At 38.2% G+C, this 24,173-nt stretch overlaps 1 protein-coding gene across 2 annotated transcripts in view; it reads right to left on the bottom strand.

Annotated features, from left to right (window-relative positions):
* GAS7 (growth arrest specific 7) overlaps window positions 1-24,173 on the bottom strand; it is a 151,750-nt gene that overhangs the window by 14,608 nt on the left and 112,969 nt on the right. For both annotated transcript variants that reach the window (XM_026702097.2, XM_087922967.1), the window contains exons 3-6: window positions 18,485-18,562; window positions 15,616-15,701; window positions 7,164-7,217; window positions 1,518-1,607 (exon numbers count right to left, since the gene is read on the bottom strand). In XM_026702097.2, the coding sequence (XP_026557882.1) occupies window positions 1,518-1,607; window positions 7,164-7,217; window positions 15,616-15,701; window positions 18,485-18,562 (308 nt within the window). The remainder of the gene's footprint in view (window positions 1-1,517; window positions 1,608-7,163; window positions 7,218-15,615; window positions 15,702-18,484; window positions 18,563-24,173) is intronic.

Below are 24,173 nucleotides of genomic sequence, written 5' to 3'. Positions count from 1 at the left end.
TAGCAAACTGGGGAACCTGCCTCAGGTGGGCAAGTTCAAATCCCAGTAAAGAGTTGAATGTACTGAGATCTAACCTATATATGGGGTTATCTATGCCTGATGAATTGCAACAAGAACAAAACTGGGTGCATAGTCCCCCTAGTGGTCAGTAGTGAGTATAAACCACCAGTTTGAATCCAAACAGGGGTGGGGGTACGGTGAGGCTTCTAATAGGAGGCTCAGACAATTGGCATTCATAGGTCATTAATCTAGGGTACAAAACAAATGAGAAGGGAGGCAGACCATTCATAGTACATTTGGTAAATTTCACTTTCTCTGTCTCTGAGTCATCCAAAAATCAACCAAGAGTTCTTGATGCTCTAAGGTAACATGAAATTGGTTACTTGGTTGAGAAAGCTATCAACCTAGACTTAACATTTTATTCACCCATTTAGGCATGATCGTGAACATTCACACACACTCCTTTCTTACTATAAACAACAAATTGGTTTTGGAAACCATCTCCGGTGAATAAGACATGATGAGATGGATGCAAATGAGTTGGATGATACATAAAACACTACTTCTCAGATTTATATGGAATGTTAGGTTCAGATATGGCTGGACACACGTTTATGGCTCTAGGCTATAGTGACCACAGACTGGAGATCATTACCCACTCACATGCAGCCACTGTCTCTTAAACACACGCATGCACACTCACACATGCACTCTTTCTCTTATCTTGAGCATATGGTGAACGAACAGAACAGAAAAGCAAAAAGACTTTTGTAGGATCCTATCTGGGTCAGTCCCCGGGATCTGAGATTTTGTCTTCCAAGCTTTTGGACTCATGCTGGAGCCCATTTTCAGGGTACTTCTCTGAGGAGAGACTCCAGCATGAGTCCAAAAGCTCACAAGACAAAATCTCTGGTCTCGGTAACCGACCCAGATTGGATCCTGCAATATTATCCTGGGACACATATATTTGCCTTCATTCGTGAGAAAAAGACTGTCCTGATGTAATGCAACTTTCAGATTACTGGTTTTACACTATGGGAAGTTGAGGAAGGATAATTTATGCTGCGCGAGCTCGAAGATGCTACTCAACATTACTAGATAACAAGTGTTCAATCTGTGAGTTTTGAAGGGAAGGCTCTCTTCTCCTTCCTGTTTTCTTTCCTTCCTCCTCAAAAGTATTGTTTTTCCCCAACCATTAACATAAAATAGGAATCTGCAGCCTGATGGGTGGGGGGAATACTTTTTACAGCTATGAATTGCCCATCTCTTGTTTAGAGCATTGCAGGCTGGAAGGTGAGGAAGTGATTCTACTTAATTCCAGTCATCTGGTTTTAACAGTATAATGATTCTGCTGGATATCATACGCAAAGAAAGAGAATAACTTTTGCAGTGTCACAGGCATCAATTTTTAGGCTTCAATTTTACCGTGTTTGCTATCAGAGATGTTATCAATATGTCTCTTCCTGTGCAAAGCTCAACTACTGCAGTAAACAGCATATGGGAAGCTGCTCACTTACCCAGAAATAATCACAGTAGCTCCATTCAGAAGGTTTTAGCAACTGCTGTTCTGGCATTGTGTCAGGATGGGGAAAAGTCACACAGTTTATCTAATAAAGAAGAAAGTAATATAAATATGCTGGACATGCAAAGCAATTCAGAAACAGAGAGATGCTACATATGTAGAAGCTGGATGCTTAAACAGGACATAGATATAGGCAGTTAACTGGAGTGATTCTCTGTCCAGCCAGAAGATGTCATCAAAAGCAGGTAGAAAGGGCTTCCTCACTCTGAAAGCTTTTGCAATGTCTAGAAAAAAAAGACCCTGAGCAAGATAGAACCACAATTTGAATTACATTTTTTTTCCTTCAGAAAAAACTAGAAACCCTTCAAGACAAAGCTATTTCTTACTTACAAAAAATCATATGTCCAGAACTATTCGGGTAAGTTTAACTTTAACCTTAGACAGTCTACTGTTGACCTCACCCCATTCCTAAGAGGTCTTGCCTACTGTCCCTGTCCTAATGTTCCTTTTTATTTGTATCCATTTTATGTATTAATAATCAAGTTTATACTTATACCTGTTATCTAATACATGCTCGACAAAATAAATAAATAAAATAAATTCCAAAAACAGTTAAACCCAAAAAGATGACATAAGACATGAAAGTTGCTTATCAGAATATATTAATCTCAAACACTTGGTTATTAAGGTATATTTATTCAATTATCTATATACTTAGAACTCAACAGGGCACTAAATTCTCTCTGAAAGTTGCTAGGGTGTTAGTATTCTCTTTACCCCATGGGTAGATAAAAAAAATCCATCTATAATCTCTTTAGCTGTTTGAAAAATGTAATTTTTCTTTTAGGTGGTTGTTGATGGTATTGTCACATGAGTTATGCATAAATCACTATAGGCAAATGACTTCCAATAATTTAATATATATAAATTATTGGAAGTCATTGTTTTAGAGATACAAGCTTTGATGAACTTTCCAGAAATACAAAGTACATCAGAATGTTCTTTATATGCCATTTGAACCACAGAATTACAGACCACTTATTATCTAGTCCAATTTCCTCTTCAATAGAGGAATCCCACAGGACAGACTTTCTTGCAGATGGCCATCATACCTCCAGCAGATGAGAATCCCATCACTTGCCAAGACAATCTTGTTTCACTGTTAAACAGCTTTTGCTATTAGGATGTTTAACTAAGTACAAATCCTTTGTATTTAAACCCATTGCTTCCTATTCTGTCCTTGGAACAACCTGAACAAACCTAGCCCATTTTCTGCATGACTTTTTTTTTCAGATACTTCAACATAGCTGACAAGTCTCTTTGTTGTCTTTTCTTTCCAGAAAAGAAGAATGCAGGCCTTCTCCATATAATGGAGAATATACCAATATTATCCAGTGTTATCAGTAATAATTGTGCAATGTTGACATTGCACCAACCACATATGATTCTATGCATTTTGTCTGGTAGGATGGACATGGAATATGGATGAACATTTTTCCAAAACAAGAAATAAAACATGTACATATTATTATTGTGGAGCAACAGGCATGGTTATTGGAGCTGTCTAGTGTTTCAAGACCTGAAACGTGTGAATGTGAGGACATGCAAGTAGCACCTATTCTTAATTCCCTACAGCTGCATCTTTTCTCAAGATCATGCAACAGTCCTCAACTGCAGCACAATCTCAAGAAAAGATGAGCTTGGTTACAAATAAGTCACAGATAGATGCTTCCTATATATCTCAAAATACCCTGGAGTCCCTTTTTGCCTTGAAAAACAAAGCATCTAAGGATTCAAGCAATAAACCCAATATGGTTGTAGTACTTTTATAAGATGGAAAATCTTCCTTCAAGCAGAATAGGTTTTTTAATCAAGCATTGGAGGAAGATGGAGAAATACACTGTTAAGAAAAAGGCATTTCTGTAACAAATTGCCAAAGGCATGGGCTATTGTTCTATTTTGGTAGGGTTATGTGAGTGCTCATGCCCATAAACAATTTTTTTTTAAGTAAAATATTCCTGGAATGTATCTTTATATGGTGGCTATATGTGCTATGTGGACAGCATCTAAGAAGCACCTCTGTCCTTCGTATTCAACATAGGTGTTCCTGCTTGTAGTGGCACTGCCTATATGTTTCTGGGGTTTTAAAAATGTTTTCCAGGTCAGAAATGCTACAAAACTCTGAGAATGGTAGATTTACCAGAATTTGATAGGCAGAAATAAACACAAAATGGTAAAATTGTCCATTTTAAGACTACTCTTACAACCCTGAACCTATGAAAAATCATTGCCTGTTTTTTTACCTGAAAAATAACATCACAGAAAAAAAAAAAAGCATGGTAGCTGTTTATTTTCCTTAAAAATGGTTATTATGTTGTTTTAGGGAAGGAAAAGAAGAATATATGAAGATCCCTGAAATGAAGACCAAAATCATAATGAATGCTTCATTCAAGTTTCAGAACAGCGTCACTGGGGACAGTAGAAAAATTATCTAAAAATAGTATCCAAGGCATGTTCTGAAAGACAACATCTTGTCCAACATCTCTTGCTCACAGTTCCTCTTATGAGGATTCCAAGAAATATCAAATGACTTCATTTACAGCCACAACTTCTCTATGAACACTTGTTGGCATCTGAAGGACGTGGCTGCCCAATGGAACATCGTTTGGCCATAATGTGGCTTGGGGGCCATTTCCAGATGATTTAAATACCAACTAAATCCTTTTAACAGAGTGTCAGTGTTGAATGTGACTGAGTGCCAAAGGCACAATTTCCTGTGAACTTCATGGAGAAGCAAATAATGAAAGTCACAGCTGCATACCTACTTGGAATATGTATGTTGTGCAGGTGCACAACATACATTTTGCAGGAAAATGAGAAGGGAATAAGAATGATCTTTATATTCACACATCAAAGGATCTTTGCTGATGCTGCGTTGAAATGTTTGCCTCAAGTTAACACTATTCTGCGTGAAAGAAATTTTGGGCAAGAGTCAAGATATTTCAAGTGTTACAGATTCCTGTTAGTATATGAGTAGGAGGCTATGTAGTTCCACCTCCAATACTACATCAATAATTTGGTTCTTCTTTCCCATTTTCATACACCACCAGCAGGTACAAGGGTAAGGCCTTCCTATCATGAGTGTTGCATTTAACCTCTTAAGTTTCAAGAGTTGGTTGCACAAAAAGGCATCTGGTTTGGGACAAAGGATCTATGTCACTGTTGAACAATGAGGATATGTTTATAGATAACTGATTTATCCACTCCATATCTGCAGTACTTTAATTGGAGGAACAATTTTTTTTATGAAATTATAGTAATGGAAGCATAGAGAACTAATTGTTGACAACAGAAATAGTCGCTGGGAAAAATCTCAGTGAATTGATAAGTACTCTGTATTTACCATAGAAACAAAATAGCTGTTTTTGTACCATATTTTAGTATTATGGGAATGAATCTAGGGATAGAGGCTCCTCCTGTAGGATGTCAAACATTTGTGCAATCCTATGATTTTCTTCAACATCTGCAAACCAAACAATCGTTTGTGCGTCCCTGGAGACCACTGCAATTATTTGGCTGTTCTGATACTAATGCCAACTTATATCTTGTTGATATGACCAAAGTCAGACGTTCTGAATTGTGATATACAGAGAAGAAGACAAGATGGGGACGAACAAGTAAGCCAAGCAATAATTGCTGCTAGTATCTCTACTTCCAAAACATGATTTATTATTATTTATAAGTGGCATTATCTGAGACTTTTTCAAAGTCCCCTGATCATCTGATACATTTTAAGATTTAACAGATTAAAACAGAGTTGAAAAGGACCTTGTAGGTCATGTAGTCCAACCCCGCCCTGCCCAAGCAGGAAATCCTACACCATTTCTGATAGATGGCAGACTAGTCTCTTCTTGAAAGCCTCCAGTGATAATTTTTTATTCTGAAGCAAGAAAAATCAACAGATAGTTTGTGGATTCTGGTTTCTGGAAGTCAGAGGTGAACATCTAAGACATCCAGAAGAAAAGAGTTGAACGAGACCTTGGAGGTCTTCTAATCTAACTCCCTCCCTCTGCTCAAAATGCCATTTCAGACATTTCCTTTAGAAATGATGAAGTTTCTCAATGTTGAGTTTGGAACTTAAGAAAGGAATGTAGAAGAAAATCTGTAGCATTGGAGGTGCAAAATCAATCCACTTCAGGAATAAGGATAAATAATAATAATAATAATAATAATAATAATAATAATAATAATAATAATGTGCAATTTTTCTTTTATTTCATTTGCAACTTACTGTGATTATTCTGACTTTGTCAGAAAATGACATTGCTTCAGGCAAATTCAATAACAATGACTTCAGAAGAACTGTTAAGTAAAGTTAGCTGAGTTGACTTTACTAAACACTTATTCTGGTGTAACAATTCTTGAAGTAGTCTAAAGCACAAATATACAATAGAGTAAAGGCAACAAAATAAGAATGAATATCCTTTGTCAAAATTTGGGGCTGTTGTTTTAGTAACCTGCTAGTTGGAAATAAATGTAAGGTATTTATTTTGGTTGCTAACAGTTTCATTGAGAAGCGGAGCAATCTGCAATTCATTCAGTAAAACTGATCCTATTGCAGACCTTCATCAAAACAAATCCAAAATCTCCATTCCACAATAGAGATGCATTCCAAAATCCAAATGAGCCCGTATTTTCACAGCCCAGTGTAAATCCTAAAAGGTGTAAGTTGATAAAACACTAAAATTACATTTCAAACTTGTAAAAACTGAATGGATATCAAAAGAGAACATCAACACCTATATAAATAATCATTCCACCATATACTAGGTTCCCTGGTGTTCTCTTTCTTACTCGATCATTGAGGGATGTCATGTTGCTTGCACAGATTTCTTTCTATTATTGTTTGCAGCAAAAAGGCAGACCTCACATTTCAACAGAGGAACATTTATAGCTTTTTAATCACCGCATTCCAATTTGTACATATGATCCATGTTTATGAGCGACAATGGTGTGAAGAATAAGTTTATACTGATTTAAAAAACAGAATTCAAAATATAACATCTCAGCCACCCACACTGAAAAACAACTTTAAAGTGTGTATATTTGATGGATGGATGTATACTAGAGAAAAATAACTATGTGTTTACACACACACATACACACACAATTATTTTTCTCTAGTCATTGAAATCTGAAAGGTAAGTCATCATAGAAAACAGCTTTCATGAAACCTTGGTGTCAACTTTTTGCATTGTGTATGCTGTTCACAGGAACGCTCTATTCTTTAGATGACTTCACTAGTGATAAATTGTTTGAACGAAATGAATAAAAACTGCTCCAAGTGTAATTTAAAAATCCCAGCACACAGAAGTGTCTCCCACCCTCTCTTTTGCTTTCTGATGTTTCTTTCCTATCTCTGTGTAACAGGCTTTTTGCTAGCTTCAGCCTTTTAAATATGGCTTCATTGCAGCTACTGCTGAGGAGAGAAAGAACCATGTTTACATCTGGAAAACATGAGGCAGACCCCAGAACACAAAATCCTGTCTTCACCCCCCTCTGGCCCAGCCTGCAGTGATACTTGCTGACTGGATCACCATAGCAACTGGATTGGTGATTATCACTCCAGGATTCTACTTACCGTAAAGGTGTTCTCCTTATTCTGCTTTCGAGTCGGTGATGGAGACCCAGGACTCTGAGGAGAGAGGCAAGAAGCATCATCAAAACTGCATTCCACATCCGACATGGTATGTTTCTTGAGAAATTGTGTGTATATAAGGATATGTGTATGGAGGTGATGTTTAAAGCTAAATGCAAGCCAATTGTGAGCAGAGTCCCTTCTGCTTGATTCCTGGGTTAGCCTTTTCCCATGTCTGGAAGTGTCACAGCTTGGCAGCTGGGCTTTTGCATGGCAGAGTTCTGTACTGTGATCCTGAAGCAGCACATAAGCTCTATACAGCCAGATAATTCATTCGAAAGAGGGTGACCCCTCCCCTTCCAATCAGTGCTTTGCTTTGGAGTTAACCCTTCAACTGCACGCCAACGCTGGATTTGGACTCTCTCAGTATTAAAGAGTTGTCAGAAACTCCCCATGTATACATCACAGTTGGTGTAAATAAACAATGTTTTGATTGTAGGTTCAGACACCTTTCATTGCCCCCCTGCCTTTCTGACAGCTTTGAAAACTCAGTCAAAAGAGGTAAAGATATGTTTCCTAGCTAGAGATAGGGAAGCAATTCATTTAACCCAAGCTTATTTAATTTGCATTTTCTAGAATTAAAATCTGCACTGTTTCTTTTCTTTTTTAATTTTTTTAAAAATATTTTATTGAACAAAACAATTAAAAACATTGAACATAGTGAAGTTGGTTTGACATAACTTTTGGTCAGTATCGCATAGATATATATTTTCCTATATACAATTATTTAAGTATATACATATATACATTTGTTCACTCATATATTACATTTCCCAACATCATTGGTCCTATTTTCATTTCATACATTCATTTACCCTCTCAGCAACTCCTTTCCCAACTTAAGATCTTCTTTCTACTCTCACCAGTGATAGAATCTATCCCTAATTGCGTAGTATGCCGACTCATCTTTATTTTTTATCTCTAAAGTTAGCTTGTCCATTTCAGTGCATATCAAGATTTTGTTTATTACTTCGTCTTCACTCGGTATGTCTGTCTCTTTCCAGTTCTGGGCAAATGCTATCCTTTCCGCAGTAGTAACATGTATAATCAAATACAGCTCATCCTTATTGCATTTTTTGACATAATTCCTAATAGAAAGCATTCTGGTACATGATTAAATCTGCACTGTTTCAATGTCAGGATATAGGTTCCCAAAAGAGTGCACAGGATGGTCTTTACATTAATGGAATGATTCACACAGAAATGCATACATTGATACAAACAAAACAAATCAAACACATTAAAAAAAAACCAAAAAACTCCAGCTGCCTTGAAACTAAATAAACACAGCTAGCCAGCATTAGGGAAAAAAATATGGTCTTCTAAAATGCAAACGGTTATAAAAACAAGTGAAAATGAACAACTCCAAGAACATTAAACCCTGAACAAAAGTAATTGCTTCATCCAGCTATAGCTGTCTGCATGTGAAGCTAAAACCACAATGCAGCTGTCCTTCAGGCTTCCTCTACCTATATTTGCAAAAGGCCAAAAGCTTTACAAAGCATCCCTTGCATAAAACTGACAAGACACAAAATGAACTAAACAAAAAGCACCAGGTGCAACATTCTATCAAGAAGACAACAGCTATATGTTTTAAGCTGACATTTGCTCTGTTATTCCATCTTGAAATCCATGCAACAGCTAACAACAGCATGATGGACATGTCCTCTGTATCCTTAATTGCATCCATTATTCTTGAAAGGTTCATTTATTGTCTATATCTCTTACAAAATAAAGAAATACACGTGCATTGTATTACCCAGCACTACACAGAGCAACAAGAAAAGTACTTTGAAAACAGAGCCTACCCATCTTGTTTTGAATTGCATACAATAAAATGATAGACAATAGTCACAAAAAATCTAGGAAACAGATTTAATATAAAGAATAACCAATTCTCTAGGGGGGGCCATATTCCTCAGATTACAGCATCTCACCAGTCCATCTTTTTCTGCACCATAGTAAAATCTGGAAGAGAGAAGCATGTTCTTCCTCCTCTCTGATTTCTGGGAAAATTTCTTTCAAAGCATCCTTATGTAACTGAATCAGCTTCTCTTATTTCATTTTAAAACAAAATACATCTTTTATCAGTCTTTAATCCAAGAGAGCCAAGAATTTGAGAGCCAATAAACACTTTAATCTCTCACACATTCATATCTTAAAATGTCTCAAAGGATTTTTTTTTAAAATAACACTGTTGGCATTAGTTGTTCACATGTACAGAAAAGGAATCACCATGCAGCAGGCCAGCATTAGTTCTACAACATAATTAGGGCTGATTGTTAATTTTACTGGAAAGAACCATAGAATGAAGAATTCTAAATCCTCTGTTTTCTTTATAAAAATAAAGAAGATTGTGACTTCTAGACCTGTCATAGCACGAAAAATGGCTGGATCATTTTGGGCCAGTCATTTCTCTCAGCCCAATCCACTTCACAAAGTTGTTGTTGGGGGGAAAATAGGATACATACACAACCTTGAGTTGTGTATGAAAAATAAAAAGTAACAAAAATATTTGCTTTAAAGCTCCCAGCTTTGCCTATATGGAATGTAGTTTCATGCTCAATAAACTGCTAGCAGCTTCAATAGTAAACCTAAATTATCTGAGATTTCAAACCAGCAAATTGCTTTGGTTAATATTAAAACTTCTTTGAACCAACTGTTTGTATCACATTAGCTAAGGATATTCCATTTTCCCCATTCTTTCTAGTTGGCTGACTGACTGGGTTGAGTCTTGCATTTCAAAGCCAATATAAGAAGAATCACTTGAGCGTTGCATGAAACTGCTCTAATGACTGTTTAGTCGTTTTAAATCGCCTACAGCTAATGTGAATATGAAATCTATGCACTGTATATAGCCATGATGGTGAACCTATGGCACCTATGCCACAGGTGGCATGCAGAGCCATTTGTGCCGGCACACGAGCTGCAGGCAAACTTACCTCACTGGGCATGTGCGTGCCTCACAGTTGATTTTCAGCCTATTTAAGGCCTTTTTCAGCTTCCAAAAGGCTTGAGGAAGGCTTCTGCAGGATTTGCAGGCTGAAAACTAGTCCCGTTTCATCACTTCCTGTTTTTCCGAAAATATCAGAAGTGATAAAATGGAGCTAATTTTTGGCCTGCAAAGCCTGCAGAAGCCAGCTTCAAGCCTTTGGAAGGCAGAAAAAGGCCTCAAACCAGCTGAAAATCAGCTGTGAGGCACAGTGCAGGTAAGGGGGTGGCAGGATGGGTGGGTAGGAAAGCACGCATGCGTAGGGGACATTGGGGTGCGCGCATTGCCTTCTGGGTGCTGGCATGCGAGTACGAGCGTGCAAGCGCACACACAATTTTTGGCACAGGAGCCCAAAAAGGTAAGCCACCACTGGTATCTAGAATAATGAATAACAAATAATCTATATAGAATAACATATTCAGAAATAATCTAATTTTGTGCCATTCAGATATAATCCTCAGTAAATCCAAAACAAAGACCATTAATTTAAATTCTTACACCAAGACCAGATGAACTCAAAGTGATCGCTATCCTGGGTGCTACACAAGAACAACAATGAAGACCAAGAAAGACATACAAAAAACTTATCTACAAATCAAGGTTCAGTCATCTCCCAAAGTGTTAAAAGTAGTGAGATATGCCAGAGACATAAAGGAAGATATAGAATATAGTAACTATCTAATCTACCTTTTCAGCTAGAGAGAATGAGTGAAAAATGGATCCAGAATTTGTGAACCTATTCCAATCATGCATTTATTTTAGAAATGCATTATTTAGGTGATTGTTAGATTCAAAGTTTTGGAGAATGCACTCAAATTCAGACCTTGTTTTCTCCTCCTGTATGCTAACTTTGTGATTTTTTACATACATCAAATGAAAGGCCTATTTAATTCAGCATTCTGTTTCCGTAGTGGAAATATCAAATATCTACAGGAAGTACACAAGTAAGGTGTGAAAAATCTTCACACTTGCATTACACTCTCAGTGTAAAGCCAACAGTTTGCACTGAGGAATGTATTGCTTTTAACACTATACGTTTACTAGCCAACATGACTGATAGAAATTGAAAACTTTTATCTTTTTTTATTTGTACCTTTGGAAGATATTCAAGTTGGAAGTCAAATCCTAACACGTAGCAATGAATTCTATATTCCATATGCTTATATGAAGTACATCCTCAGTTCGGACCGGTTCAGGCAAACCAGTTGTTAAGATTCTGCGCAATTTGGCAAACTGGCAAATCCCACCACTGGCTGGCCCCACCCTGCCCTCCCCGCCCAGTTACTCCTCATCTTGCCCGATCACCTGGCATTGCTGCTGCTACTGCTCTCTGTCTGGCTCCCTCGCTTGCCTCGACCATGTGGACTCTGCTGGCCAGCTAGGTTGCCTGCCTTCACCCCTGTGGCAGTGTCCCATGCAGCACTCTCCCTGCAGCCCAGCTGAGTGGCCCCTGATCTACCTGGGTGAGCCTGCGAACAAGCCCCGAGTCCCATCTTAGCTGCCTCCCATGTGGCCCAGCCAGCTTTCCTGCTTGCTGCTGAAGCCTACCATGGCAGCTCACTGCCTTTGCCTTCCTTTGCTGATCTCAGATCCTCTTTGCTCGCCTAGACTAGACTCACCCAGCTGCCTTGGTGGGGAAGCGGGGCTGGGAAGAGTGCTCATCTCTCCCTGTTCCTCCTACCACTTCTCTCAGCCTCAATTCGTTTCTCTCAGCCTCAATCCATTCCTCTCTCTCAGCTTCCTACTGCTTCTTGAGGCCCAAGAAGCCTTGAAAACAGCTCTCCACAAGGGAGCAAAGCTTTGGATGAGCTGATTTGTCCTGAAAGCCTCGAGGAGCTGCAGACTTTCCACACCGGCCCAAGTGCCCTGCCCTTCAGATCCCAATGGGGTAAGTGCCCGCCAGTGATGGCGCTCTGGGAGAGTGTGCAGTGCCCGGGGCTGCATGTATGTATTGCAACAGAGCAGCAGTCTTGGCTCCAGCGTGGTATCTCACCCATCAGCCTTACCTTCGTAGGCAGCTGCATGCTGGCCCCGTTTGAATCTGAGAGGCATGGTATTCAGGCCGGCGAAAGCATGTGGAAGCTCTAGAAGGTAAGGCTGATGCTGGCAGCAAGGGATGGAGACCCATTGCCCTCGGCCGAAGAGCAGCTCATGGGGACACAGCGAGGCTCGATTGCCTTTTGGGCTGGTGCACTCAGCTTCCATGGGGCCTCCAAGTGAATACTGCCACTTGCCTTCCCCTCTGCCTCAAGTCCTACATCCATCCTGTGACAGGAGACATGCCACTTCCAGGCTGGCCCAACCAGCGGGTGGGTGGGTGGCCCTTGAGGGTAATTCTGCGTTGGGGCTGCGACTGCTTCTGCGGTGCACATGTGCAGTCCTGGGACATCTGCCTGTCCTCCTGGACCACCGTTGCAGCTCTTGAGCTCACTTTGCTACCAAGCTTGCCTTCAGGACAGATCAGTTCATCTAAGCCATGATTTGCTCCCTGGGAAGGGCTCTGTCATGAAGGGCTGTGTGCCCAGACCAGGCACTTTCTCTTGGGCTTCCTGCCTCACATGGGGTGGTGGGAGGAGGAAGTATGTGGCTGGGAAGGCTGCCTGCAGTTTTTGCAGCAAAATGATGTCTGCAAACCCACGAGAATGTATGAGGTCTTCTTCCTTGATCAGAAGGCTGAAATATAAGACTCCCAAGGTACCTTCTTCTAGCCTATGATTCAAAAATCTCCAAGACAAGGGAATTTGCTTAAATTGATAATGTGTGTGTGTTTGTGTGTCTGTGGAGGCAAGCAGTTCCACTGGTTAATTGTTCTCACTGTCAGGAAGTTTCTCCTTAGGTTTAGGTTGCTTCTATCTTTGTTCAGTTTCAATCCATTTATTCTTGTTTTGCCCTCTGCTTCTTTGGAAAATACTTTGCCCCCCGACTTCTTTGTGGCAGCCTCTCAAAAGCCTGTTGCCTATCACACTCTTGGGCAAAATATTTGAGCCATTTCCTCCTTTCAGTGGTCCATGAAAGTACATCTATAGTATGTAGATGCAGATAATATAGTCAAAAAAAGATGAACAACATTTTTACAGAACTATAGATATACTGAGGCCGGGTGTGACAAGGAATGGCTGGGAGGGGATGTGAGTGACATTGAATTGGCCATACTTATCCAGTCACATGGCCACCCAGCCATGCCCATCCAGCCACACCCGCCCGGTCAGTCATTAGGGCAGAGAACCGGTTGCTAAAAAATTTGAATCCCACCACTGCCTACAAGTTCTTTCCATTAACATTTGGGAAGGAGCTGTGTCATATCGGTGGCCAAATAATAAAATAATAAAATGATCTGATAGACTTTAGGAGGAAGTTCATAATTACATGTCTAATATGCTATTGTAATCCGTGATGTAATATTTCCTCCATTATCACAGTGTGGGTATTGTAAATGAGAAAGTGAAATTGACACGTAAACTGCGAAAATTACTTTGCAACATCATGGTTGGAAATGACCAAATGTATTTTAATCCACACAGGTGCAGAATGAGGATTTAAATTTTGGATTCAGTGCTGCATTCTAGAACACTGGGTCTTTATAATTCAGCTATATTTAGTCATTATGTCTCACCTTTTAAGATGTGCAGAACATTTAAAGCAATTTCCTCATCACTCTGGAAATATTGAAGAGAGTGACAGAAGATTCCTAGGACTTGTACTTTATATTTTTATTAAATATATGTGAGATGGAATGCAACTGATTAAATTTGCACATGATACAGTATTACGGGAAGGGACATAGTATCATAGAAGACAAAAATAAAAGCTTGTTGTAGTAGACAAATGTGCTGAAATTTTTTTTAAAAATGAAATTTAACAGAAACTTATGCAAACTTATATACTTAGGAAGCATAAATTAAACAAATAGATATAGTTTGGTTTATGTATGGCTTTGTAATAGTTCTTAAAATATTTTGAAATACTTGTTGATTACAAGTTGAGTATGAATCAGTAGTCTGATGTGGTTGCAATAAAAGTTACTACAATTTTAGGTTTCATGGGAACTACAATTTTTACTTTATTCTGAATCAGTTGGCTCATAGCTCAGGCAATATGGTTAAAGTACTACACTTTAGGAATTCAGATTACCGTAAGTAGGGTAGGGTCAGAATAGGGCAACCAATGATATCTGGGGACTAGAAACAATAACAATAACAATACCTTTTCCATTTAAAAATTGGGTATATTTAACCTTGAGTAGACTTGAGACAAAGAAAGCATTCTCCAAATTCCTGAAGGATGACACATAAGAGAAGGTTAAGACCTGTGTTCTATTGAGTGAAGGACACAGTGTAATGGACTTAAATTTGAATTCAAATATAAAATATTAGAAAAAAATGGCTACTTGTTAAGAGCAAATTTTATGAAAGTGGAAACTATTATTATCCAGAATAATGGTGTCCTTTCTTTTGCTGGATGGGTTCTAGGCAGCTATCTGCCCAAGATGCTTTAATTTGGATTCCTGCAATTAGCCGAATGGGGGCTAAATTCAGTGGCCTAAATGTCCCTTCCCATTCTGTGATTTTATAAACTCAATTTGAGTTGTTAATGAATAATACAAGCAGGGCAGGAAAGTACAGGGAGCACTGGGTTGCAATTTAGAGATGCCATTTGCAAAGATCATTTCAGGGTGATATTTAGAATGTAGGAAAGTGGAAATTTCTCAAAAGTCTCCTGGTACAGTTACATGCTGGACTGATGTCAAGGACTGTCATTATCACCACACTTATACATAGAATTCTGAAGCATGTATGACCTAAGGATCTAAACCATGCAAGAAAACTTCAATCCATCTTTCAACATGTTCTAAAATAGCAATAAAGGAGGCTCATGGAGGATTTCCAATATCCCCACTTCCCAAGTTCACACATCATAAAAAAAAATGTGAGAAACATAGATTTGATTGAAGATAGCAATAAAAAAAAAGAAAAGAAAAACCCACTATGTGGTAAGCACCAAAGAGCAAAGTGTAAGCAAGCACTTAGTGTAATTGCAATTAAAACTTGGATAGAAAGAAAGCACATTACAAACTTGCCTGAAGAACTTCATGCTACCAAATGATCACAGATGGCCAAAACTGAGCAAAATCAATAGGAGCTTTGACATATAAAAACAGCAGAGACAGAGAGGCATAGAAAGAGACACATACACAGAGGGAGGGAGGTGCTTCAGAACTATAATGACTTTGAGATTCACAGTACAAACTTGGACTTTGCTATGGAGTAATGGCGATTCACATTTTTTTAAATTTTTTTAAAAAACTTTCAAGCTTCCTTGTACTGGAAGTTACCACTAAACCTGTTTCTAAATAAAGCTAAATTTATTAAGGGAGGAACCCTGAAGCACATTGTGTGAATTTACCTGAGGGTCACTGCTGATTTTGCGGAGACTCATGTGGCTTGGCTCTAGCTGTGATGCCAACGTGCCTGGTATGTGATATCCGTTCACTGTAAGAAAAAGACATGAAGTTCAGACCAAGGAGGCAGGAAAGGAGTGGGTGGCTTTTAAGTCTCACTGTTAAATTCAAGTATTTTACTTGACCTTCCTAAGTGTGATTATTATTTAACACTTTCCAGCACCAATTCAGTAAATGAAATACAGTATTTCATAGATACTGTCCACTTCTTTGTTAAATGAAGAAATATTTATTTTATTTTGTTTATTTAACCTACTCTATTCATGCTGGGGGAGGAGGGGGAAGGGCTTCCAAATGTTTTTTAAACATAAAAGAGATCACAATTATCATTAAAATAGGCAATAAATAATCCAGCAATTAAAAACCAAGTAAAAAGAAATGTTTTCTAGATTTTCTAAATGTTAAAAGAATAGGGGCTAACCCCTAACCCAAAGGAGAAGTTTGCATAGCTGAGGAGAAATGAAGGTTCTGGGGAAAAGGATCTCTTCAAAAGATTTTTCCTGTATAATCTGGGAATTTGGGGATTTTCAAGCTCTATTCATGGAAGAGTTCTATAAGAACTTGAATGGCTTCTCTAGAACTAGAGGTAAAAAAACCTTTCTGTACGGATCTACAGAACAAAAAACTCTTGGCAAGGGAATAAGGCTTATTCTTTTGAACAGACAGGGGTATTTTCCCCTAAATCTTTTGAGGAAAGGAGATTCCCCCCCTCTTGTCAGTCACTTAGAAAAATTACAAATACAAATTCTGAAGTACCGCACTGAGATGAGATCAAATGGCTTAAAATTCTCTGCAAGGGACTATGGGGGTGGGTGGGGGGAATTGAACATATTCAGCCATCCTATCTCACCATGATGCTGCTCTTTGGGATTTTTTTTTAAAGTACAGTGGAATGGGTGGGGCTTGTTAGCTGACACTGAAAAGCCCCCACCCTTTCTGATCAGGGGATTTTTTAGAAAAAAAAGTCAAATAGATTCCATGGCCTGAAAGAAATTTGCAGATCTTAGCTATATGATCCTTCCACCAATTCACTGGAACTTTTGGACAAGGTTTAGGGGTACCTACTGCATGTTGGAATTGGTTGATAAGCAACAATAACATCATACCAATTATGCCAGTTTTCAAAATTCTGGATTTATCTTCTCTAGCATTTTTATAAGGACAATGAATGTGGGTGGTGGGGGTGGTGGCAGGATGAGGGTCTGTGAGACAACCTAAAGTCAATGGTTTAGGACACGGTTATCCAAACCTGTGGCTTTCCTGGGGCATATGTAAAATATATAGTTAATATATATAAATAACAAATTTCTTTATTTTTATAAACATAAAAAATATATATAAATTATGTACCCAGATATATACATACAGAGAAGAGCAACAAAGATGATCAGGGGTCTGGAGGCTAAAACATATGAAGAATGGTTGCAGGAATTGAAAGTGAGATGCTCCCAAAGTGAGATGAGTCCCAAAGACAAACTTCAAGGATCTCAAAGAAACCAACACAAGAACTCTAAGCACCTTGCTTTCAGAGGGGAAAAAATGAAGGCAATGATGAGGATTTTCCAACAACGGCAAGGATTAAAATTGTCAAAGCAATTATGAAGTGATCTCAATTACTTACAGGGTAGAACTAAATGTTAGAAAATAAAAATGAGGTCCAGAAGGGGTTCATTAATGGTAATGTACTGCTGTGAAAGCTGGACACTGAGAAAAAGGAAGACAATGAATTATGGATCTGGAGATAGTTACTAAGACTTGGAATCAATTCTGGAAAGAATAAAGATTGACTGTTCCTTTGGGGAAATTGAACAGCAAGCACGTACTTTGGTTCAGAAGGGTGGATAATGGAGTAGAAAAAGACAATACTCAGCAAGGAATAGAAGTATGGAAAGGTGACGTATAAGATGGTAATCACAATCAGGGATGTCATAGGAAGATCCTTGCAAGATTGCAGATCCAGTATAAGTCAAGGTGGTAGGCATATGCAGTGGCAGTACAGACGTCCATTATTATTTTGAGGGGTTTGGTGACATATTCTGATTTTTTTCCTTCACATTAAGAAAAGTCTAGAAGTATAGACTTTATGCTGAGTTAACGTGCCTGTTTTATTTTACTCTTATTTACTGAATAAAAGAGAAGGGATGGGAGGGAAGGAGAGAATCTTTACATAGCTGCAAATTTGTGAAAGTCATATGTCACTCAGTCAAAACCAGGTCTTACAGTCTCATGACCATAAAAGGCCCAGAAAGTCGTAATGTCAGGTTTTGATTAAAAAAAAACCTTGGAGTTGTTGTTCTTTGTAGGGAGCCTCTGCATAAAACCTAGCACTGGGTCCTGTGGAAATTGGAGTCTCTCTGCTCTCATGATTAAGGAGCTCCTGACAGCTTATTAGAGATTTTGATCTCATCTTGTTTGGTACATATGCTTTTTATGTTATGCTTTTAAATTTCTTTGAGTTCATAACAAAGCTTAAAAATCTCTTTGTTCGCTGGTGTGCTTATTGTCTCTGGATCCAAAATAACCAACTGACTGGGTGCTTGATCACTGCCCTGACTCTTAGCAAAATAGCATACTGCATTCAGCCACATAAGTTTTAATCTGATTTGATGGTACCTAAATATTACTCATAAGCCACATCTCTAGGAAAGGAAGGAAAGGAAATTCTGTGCATTCTCCTAGTGCTACTTTCCCTCTAAAGACAGGCAAATACATGACAGGGATTTCCCCATTTAATGCAGATAGTAGGAGCTTTTATGATCCCCTCTCTTTTAGGGGAAAATAACTGCATGCACCTGTGGATGATTTGTCCCCTACCTGTAGGCAAGGAGTTCTTCTGGCTCACCGAATTCTTTGGAGTTCCCGGGACACTGCTTGGTCGCTCCCAAGTAGTCTCTGTTAAAAATAGTAACAAACATCAGTATCAATAGTCATAATCACTAATACGTGCACATAAGACCTTTGTTTTCTCCCCCACTCCTATACAACCACACATAATGGATCTTATAAATGCCAATCATCACCAGACCAAAGTGTTAATTCATGAAGAAATGTGCTCTTTCGTACAGTGTTCAATGCCAGTTCTTTCAGAGAAAATGGTATTCATTAAGATCCCTTTAGGCAGTCTTCCCACTTGAAGGAGGAAGTTGCTCTACAGGCCCAACAACCTACTGTGATACTAGTCAGTTATGTGTCAGATTGAAACACCCTACATGTCTAGACTGTGGGAGTCAGAAAAGCTGGAAGAATACACCTCAATGCTACAAACCCAGACTGGGATTGTTTATATCTGTTGTTATATTAGCCAACCACGACTGTTTTCTACAGTATGTCAACACTCATTAGAACTGAGCTATCAAACTGTCCTGAAATATGTGAAGGAAAGAGCATAGGTAGAGTATATTTCCTGTACAACTGAAGAATCACAATTATGACGTCAACAGACTTTCTTTTAGAAAATAAAAAAGGGTTGTCTGTGCCCAGCTGTATAGCAGAAACCATGTCCCTTTCACTGATGTACCTTTTTCCCCCACTTCAAATCAAGCTTTTTTGCTAAGTGCAAAAATGTCTTTTTATTTAGATAGATAGATAGATAGATAGATAGATAGATAGATAGATAGATAGATAGATAGATAGATAAATTTATTGTCATTGTACTCAGAAACCTGAGAACAACGAAATAAGGTAGCACCATCTACAGCTACTGGAACATGGAAACATTATCTATTTCATCATGCATTTCATAACATCTGGGCTGAATAAGGATGGAAACAAGTGTTAAGGAATCGCTGCAGCTGTTTCCAAATGATAACTGCAGACAACATCTCTGACTGTAGATGGTGCTATCAGTTTGAATTAGCCACAGACTGCAGCTCCACCTTCCAGGTTATTTCTGCAGATCGGGATTTGCTGCAAGCATAGATGATTTTAAAAACATCTACACAGTGTTTGTATTGAGAAACTGCATGCTTTCTTTCTAAGAGTCAAACACGTAGTATTCAAAGAAGGGAGCAAATCTACATCTAAAATCTACATGTGAAAATGCTTCAAAAAATAGGAATACAGGGAGGAAGGTTGGAAAAGCTTGCAGGAAAGGGCATTGATAAGCTAATACACATAATCATTGATTACAGACTACTGAAAAATGGAGTTATGTACCGACAAGATTTGGTGGTTGATACCCAATGAAATTATCCAAAACTATAGATCAAATACCTGCATAGCTTAATACTTCACCAGGCCAGCAAAATACTATGCTGACTCCTGTTATTTTCATATATTGTTTTTTTAGATTCCCAGTTATTGTTTTCTCAATCTTTCTTTTTCTTTGGACACGGATGGATTTGTGCTAATTGCTGATCTGCGTAGCCTGCATAACCAGCTTTGTTCCTGCTTCGCAATCTATCTTCCCGCATCATAATATCAGGTTTTTTTTGTGTCTCACTGGTTTTACATAACAGTAAACTATAAACATTCACAATGTTTTTCTGCCAGATCACACTATGTTCACATGGAAAATGAACAAGCATCACTCACTCATTGCACGATTTGTTCTGCTTCTATTGCAACAATAACACAGTTTTCTGTACACCGTTTTGCAACTGAATTCCCTTCAAATATCCTGTCACGTATCATAAACACCACCTCCTAGTCCACGGTACATAAACAGGAATAAGAGGGCATTAAAAACACAAAAAAGACAACAGCATTAGCTATAGAATACTGCTTTCTAAGCCTTCTGCTACCTTTTAAAAAGTATAAAAGATAAAAACCTTTCTATGCAGATTTTAATACACATTCCACTTTTTCAGGACAATGTATTTTAACTGGAAAATCTAAGATTTCATGAAGCAATTCCACAACTCTGCCTGCTAAGACCTTTTGACTACTGTAGAGATGACAAAGCATCAATATTAATCATGATACCTGTAAAATTACTGCACAACGGCACTGCCACTTACATATTGTCCTTTATCTTAAGTGATAAACAAAAGTGGTGATAACACTTACAGCAAAAAAGCTATCATAAACACAGTACCGAAGAAAAGCTCTATGTGGATATGCCTTACATGATTATTCACATGGTTCTCATGCTTGGGGTTTCTTTTCTTTCCAAATTATGTTTGTGGTTGATGGATCATAATCATCCATCATAAATGATTATATTTTAGTACACTATAATTAGAAAGCAGACCTCTGGTTCACATGAAAAAAAAACACTTTTCACTTGTTTTCAGTGATTCAGATTATGAATCCATTCTCCCAGTTAATGTATGAAGCTGGATCATGGTTCCTATAGCCATCGTGTTAATGAATGCAAAAGCTGAATTGTGGATGTGTTAATGGATAAACTTGTTGTTTTCCAACATACTGGCTGAGAATTCTATGAAGTATAATATAATACACTTGTATTACTGAGGGTGCCAAGTAGTAGAAGATTGTATTATATTATATATTTTGTTTGACTGCAGCTGTTTCCCTAACAATATCTGCTTTATTCTTAAGATATATAACAACAATAGAAATATATAGGAAGATATAGGAAATATAGGATGGAGTAGTGCAGTGGCCTAGAGGTGGAGCTCTCGCCTCATAATCAGGAGGCCATGAGTTTGATCCTCGGTAGCGGCAGATATTTCTCTCTCTGGGAACAGTGAGTAATTAGCTGCTGCAAACTCTGCATTGATGAAGGAAGAGCATCTGGCCAGTAAACACTCAGCTCCATTCAGTTGCCTTGACTCCATCCCAATATAAGGGATAACGGGGTCATTAAAAGAGGAGGCGGGGAGATAGAAAGAGAGAGAGAGAGAATGCAAATACATGATATAGGAAAGCTAATTGAGTCATCTGTGTTATTTGTAGGGCTGCTCAAGGTTTTGCAATGAGAAGAAGCATGTATAAAATACTTTTTCACCAATCATAAAAGAAGTTGCATAATGTGCAAATCCCAGTTGCTTCAGAAGTTTTCCTGGCTCTCCCCACATGCCTGTGTATGCCCAGCCCTAATTTTCAGTACTACTCATTCGGCAGCCAAACATCCGTCATTTTAGTCACCTCCTGGAGCTCTGTTAACTAAACACTCTTTCCCTTTTTTTTAAAGGATTGCCGTCAACGATGCAAAAATATTCTTGGCCCAAGTATTCAAGTGCAAATTATTAGCCTCTGCAGGTTAAAACATAAAATAAAGCAGCACCGAAGGCAAACAATTAGCAAGTGTAGTATTATTAATGCTAAAATTTGCTTGGCATTCAATTTCCTATTTAACTGTCTGAGTTAGCAGCTTTTATTTTAGACTTGTTTGGAATGTCTGCAGAGTGTTGAGATGGTAATAGTGAATCACAATTGGTTATTGCCGTGTAGAATGCAGAGTTCAGAATACAATTATTTGATTAAAGTGTGGAAGCATTAGCACTCTGTGTGGATGTGACTTGAAGATGGAAAGAAAAACACGGAATAAGTAGTATTCAAGGAACTTGAAAAATCAATAAATTCTCTCTCGGAAATTTTAACTTATCCTGAACTATCTGCTGAAATCTCCACATTCTTCTATTTTCTGGTATTGCTATTTCTGCTATTTTTCACTATTTTCCCTTAACTGGATAATATTAAAATATATTTAGTTATTTTAGGATTAAATTTGAATTTTCATCCTTTCTGGGTAAACTATTAATCTTATACGTATTTACACATTTACATGTGAAGTGCTGATTGCACATGATGTATTTGAAGTTAATAAAATGGAATTTAGATATGGCAGAATTGATAATGATAGACAGATGATAGATGATAGACAGATATAGACAACAGACAGACAGATAGATAGACAGTTATACAGACAGATTATAGATAGATTACTGTAGATAGATAGAATTGATCTACACAATATCCATTCCAGCAGCTCCTTTCATGATAACAAAGTGTAAGTTTATGCCTTAAAAATGGCAATAATTATTCTCCATGGAAAATTGTAAGGTTATAGTTTTCCCGTTTCTTTTTTTGTTAAAGAACTATTCAACCTTCCTGGATTCATAAAGAAAATCATGAAAGATGCAAAGTAATTATATGCCACAGCAGTACCATGAACAACAAACACTCCTACTATTGTTTTAACACTGAGGGAAGCTGTTGGAAAAAAATTCTTGAGAAGTTAATTCTCTGAGAAAATACCCATCTCCACAGGAGAAAATGCTTTGAAAACTGAATAGAGTAAACTACTTATATTCTGAGGTCATTCTGCACAAAGTTAGTGAAAAAGAATAGGAGAACTCTTAGGAGGATCTGCCTTAAAAATGGAATTATATAGGAAATAATGTAGCACCTGAAGGATATTCATAAACTTTGTAGAGCACTTTTTGACCCACAGAAATGGTAGGAGATAACTAGTTTAGATTTAGATTTACTTGCCAACAAGGAGTAATCCTTTCATATTTTTAAAAGACATTATTTTGAAATTGTTTGCAAAATGCAAGTGACATTTACACACTGTGATAGTTTTTGCTAGAACAACTAACTGGAAGAGCATCAAATGCTGATAGGATGATAATCATTAGAGACTCAGGACTGATCTGCATTGTCTGCATGAATACAGGTCACCCTATGGTTTAGGAAGGGCAGGAAAGGATGATTTCATCCTCAGCTTGTTGCTGGGAAGGTGACTTCCACCTAATGTTTCTTATTCTTCACCAAAGGTAATATTTTCTCCTTTCTGTCACACATTAGGAAGCCAACTCACCAGTTGCACTTCATTCCATCTTACACCAATGCCCCAGTCTCTACTGTAGCGACTTTGCCTTTCTCCTGGTCACCGCTCTCTACCTTGATGACCATTTCATACGAGCTGCCTGCCTTGAAAGGGTGAACTTCCTTTTTTAAGTTAAGTTGTGGAATGGTGGTGACATGCTGGCTTTTTCTTAATTGGCTGAATAAAATACCAATAGTGCTTTGACTTATATATACTGCTTCCCAGTGCCTTACTAAGTGGTTTTACAGAGTCAGCATATTTACCCCAACAATCTGGGTCCTCATTTTACCCATCTCGGAAGGATGGAAGGCTGAGTCAACCTTGAGACTAGGTGAGACTCGAAGTGCCAAACTGCAGGCAGCTGGCAGTCAGCAGAAATAACTTGCAGTATTGCATTCTAACCACTGCCCCGCCATAAAGTTGGAAGGTACTTTGTAAGCCTTTTATATCCCAACCGTCTGGTCAACCAGGAGACCCTATACCAGGGGTGTCCAACCTTGGCAACTTTAAGACTTGTGGACTTCAACTCCCAGAATTCCTCAGCCAGCTTTGCTTCTGGGAATTCTGGGAGTTGAAGTCCACAAGTCTTAAAGTTGCCAAGGTTGGACACCCCTGCCCTATACCATTCCAGACAAGAGGTGTCCAGTCTCTTCTTGAAAACCTCTAGTAATGGAGCATCTACAACTTCTAGAGGCAAGTTGTTCCTCTGGTTAATTATTTTCACTGTTAAGAAATGAGATTCTCCACATAAGTCACGTGACTGAT

The sequence above is a fragment of the Pseudonaja textilis genome, chromosome 2, assembly GCF_049901715.1.
Source record: "Pseudonaja textilis isolate UNSWEBS1 chromosome 2, rPseTex1.2, whole genome shotgun sequence".
NCBI lineage: Eukaryota > Metazoa > Chordata > Lepidosauria > Squamata > Elapidae > Pseudonaja > Pseudonaja textilis.
This window is presented reverse-complemented; position numbering and strand designations above follow the sequence as displayed.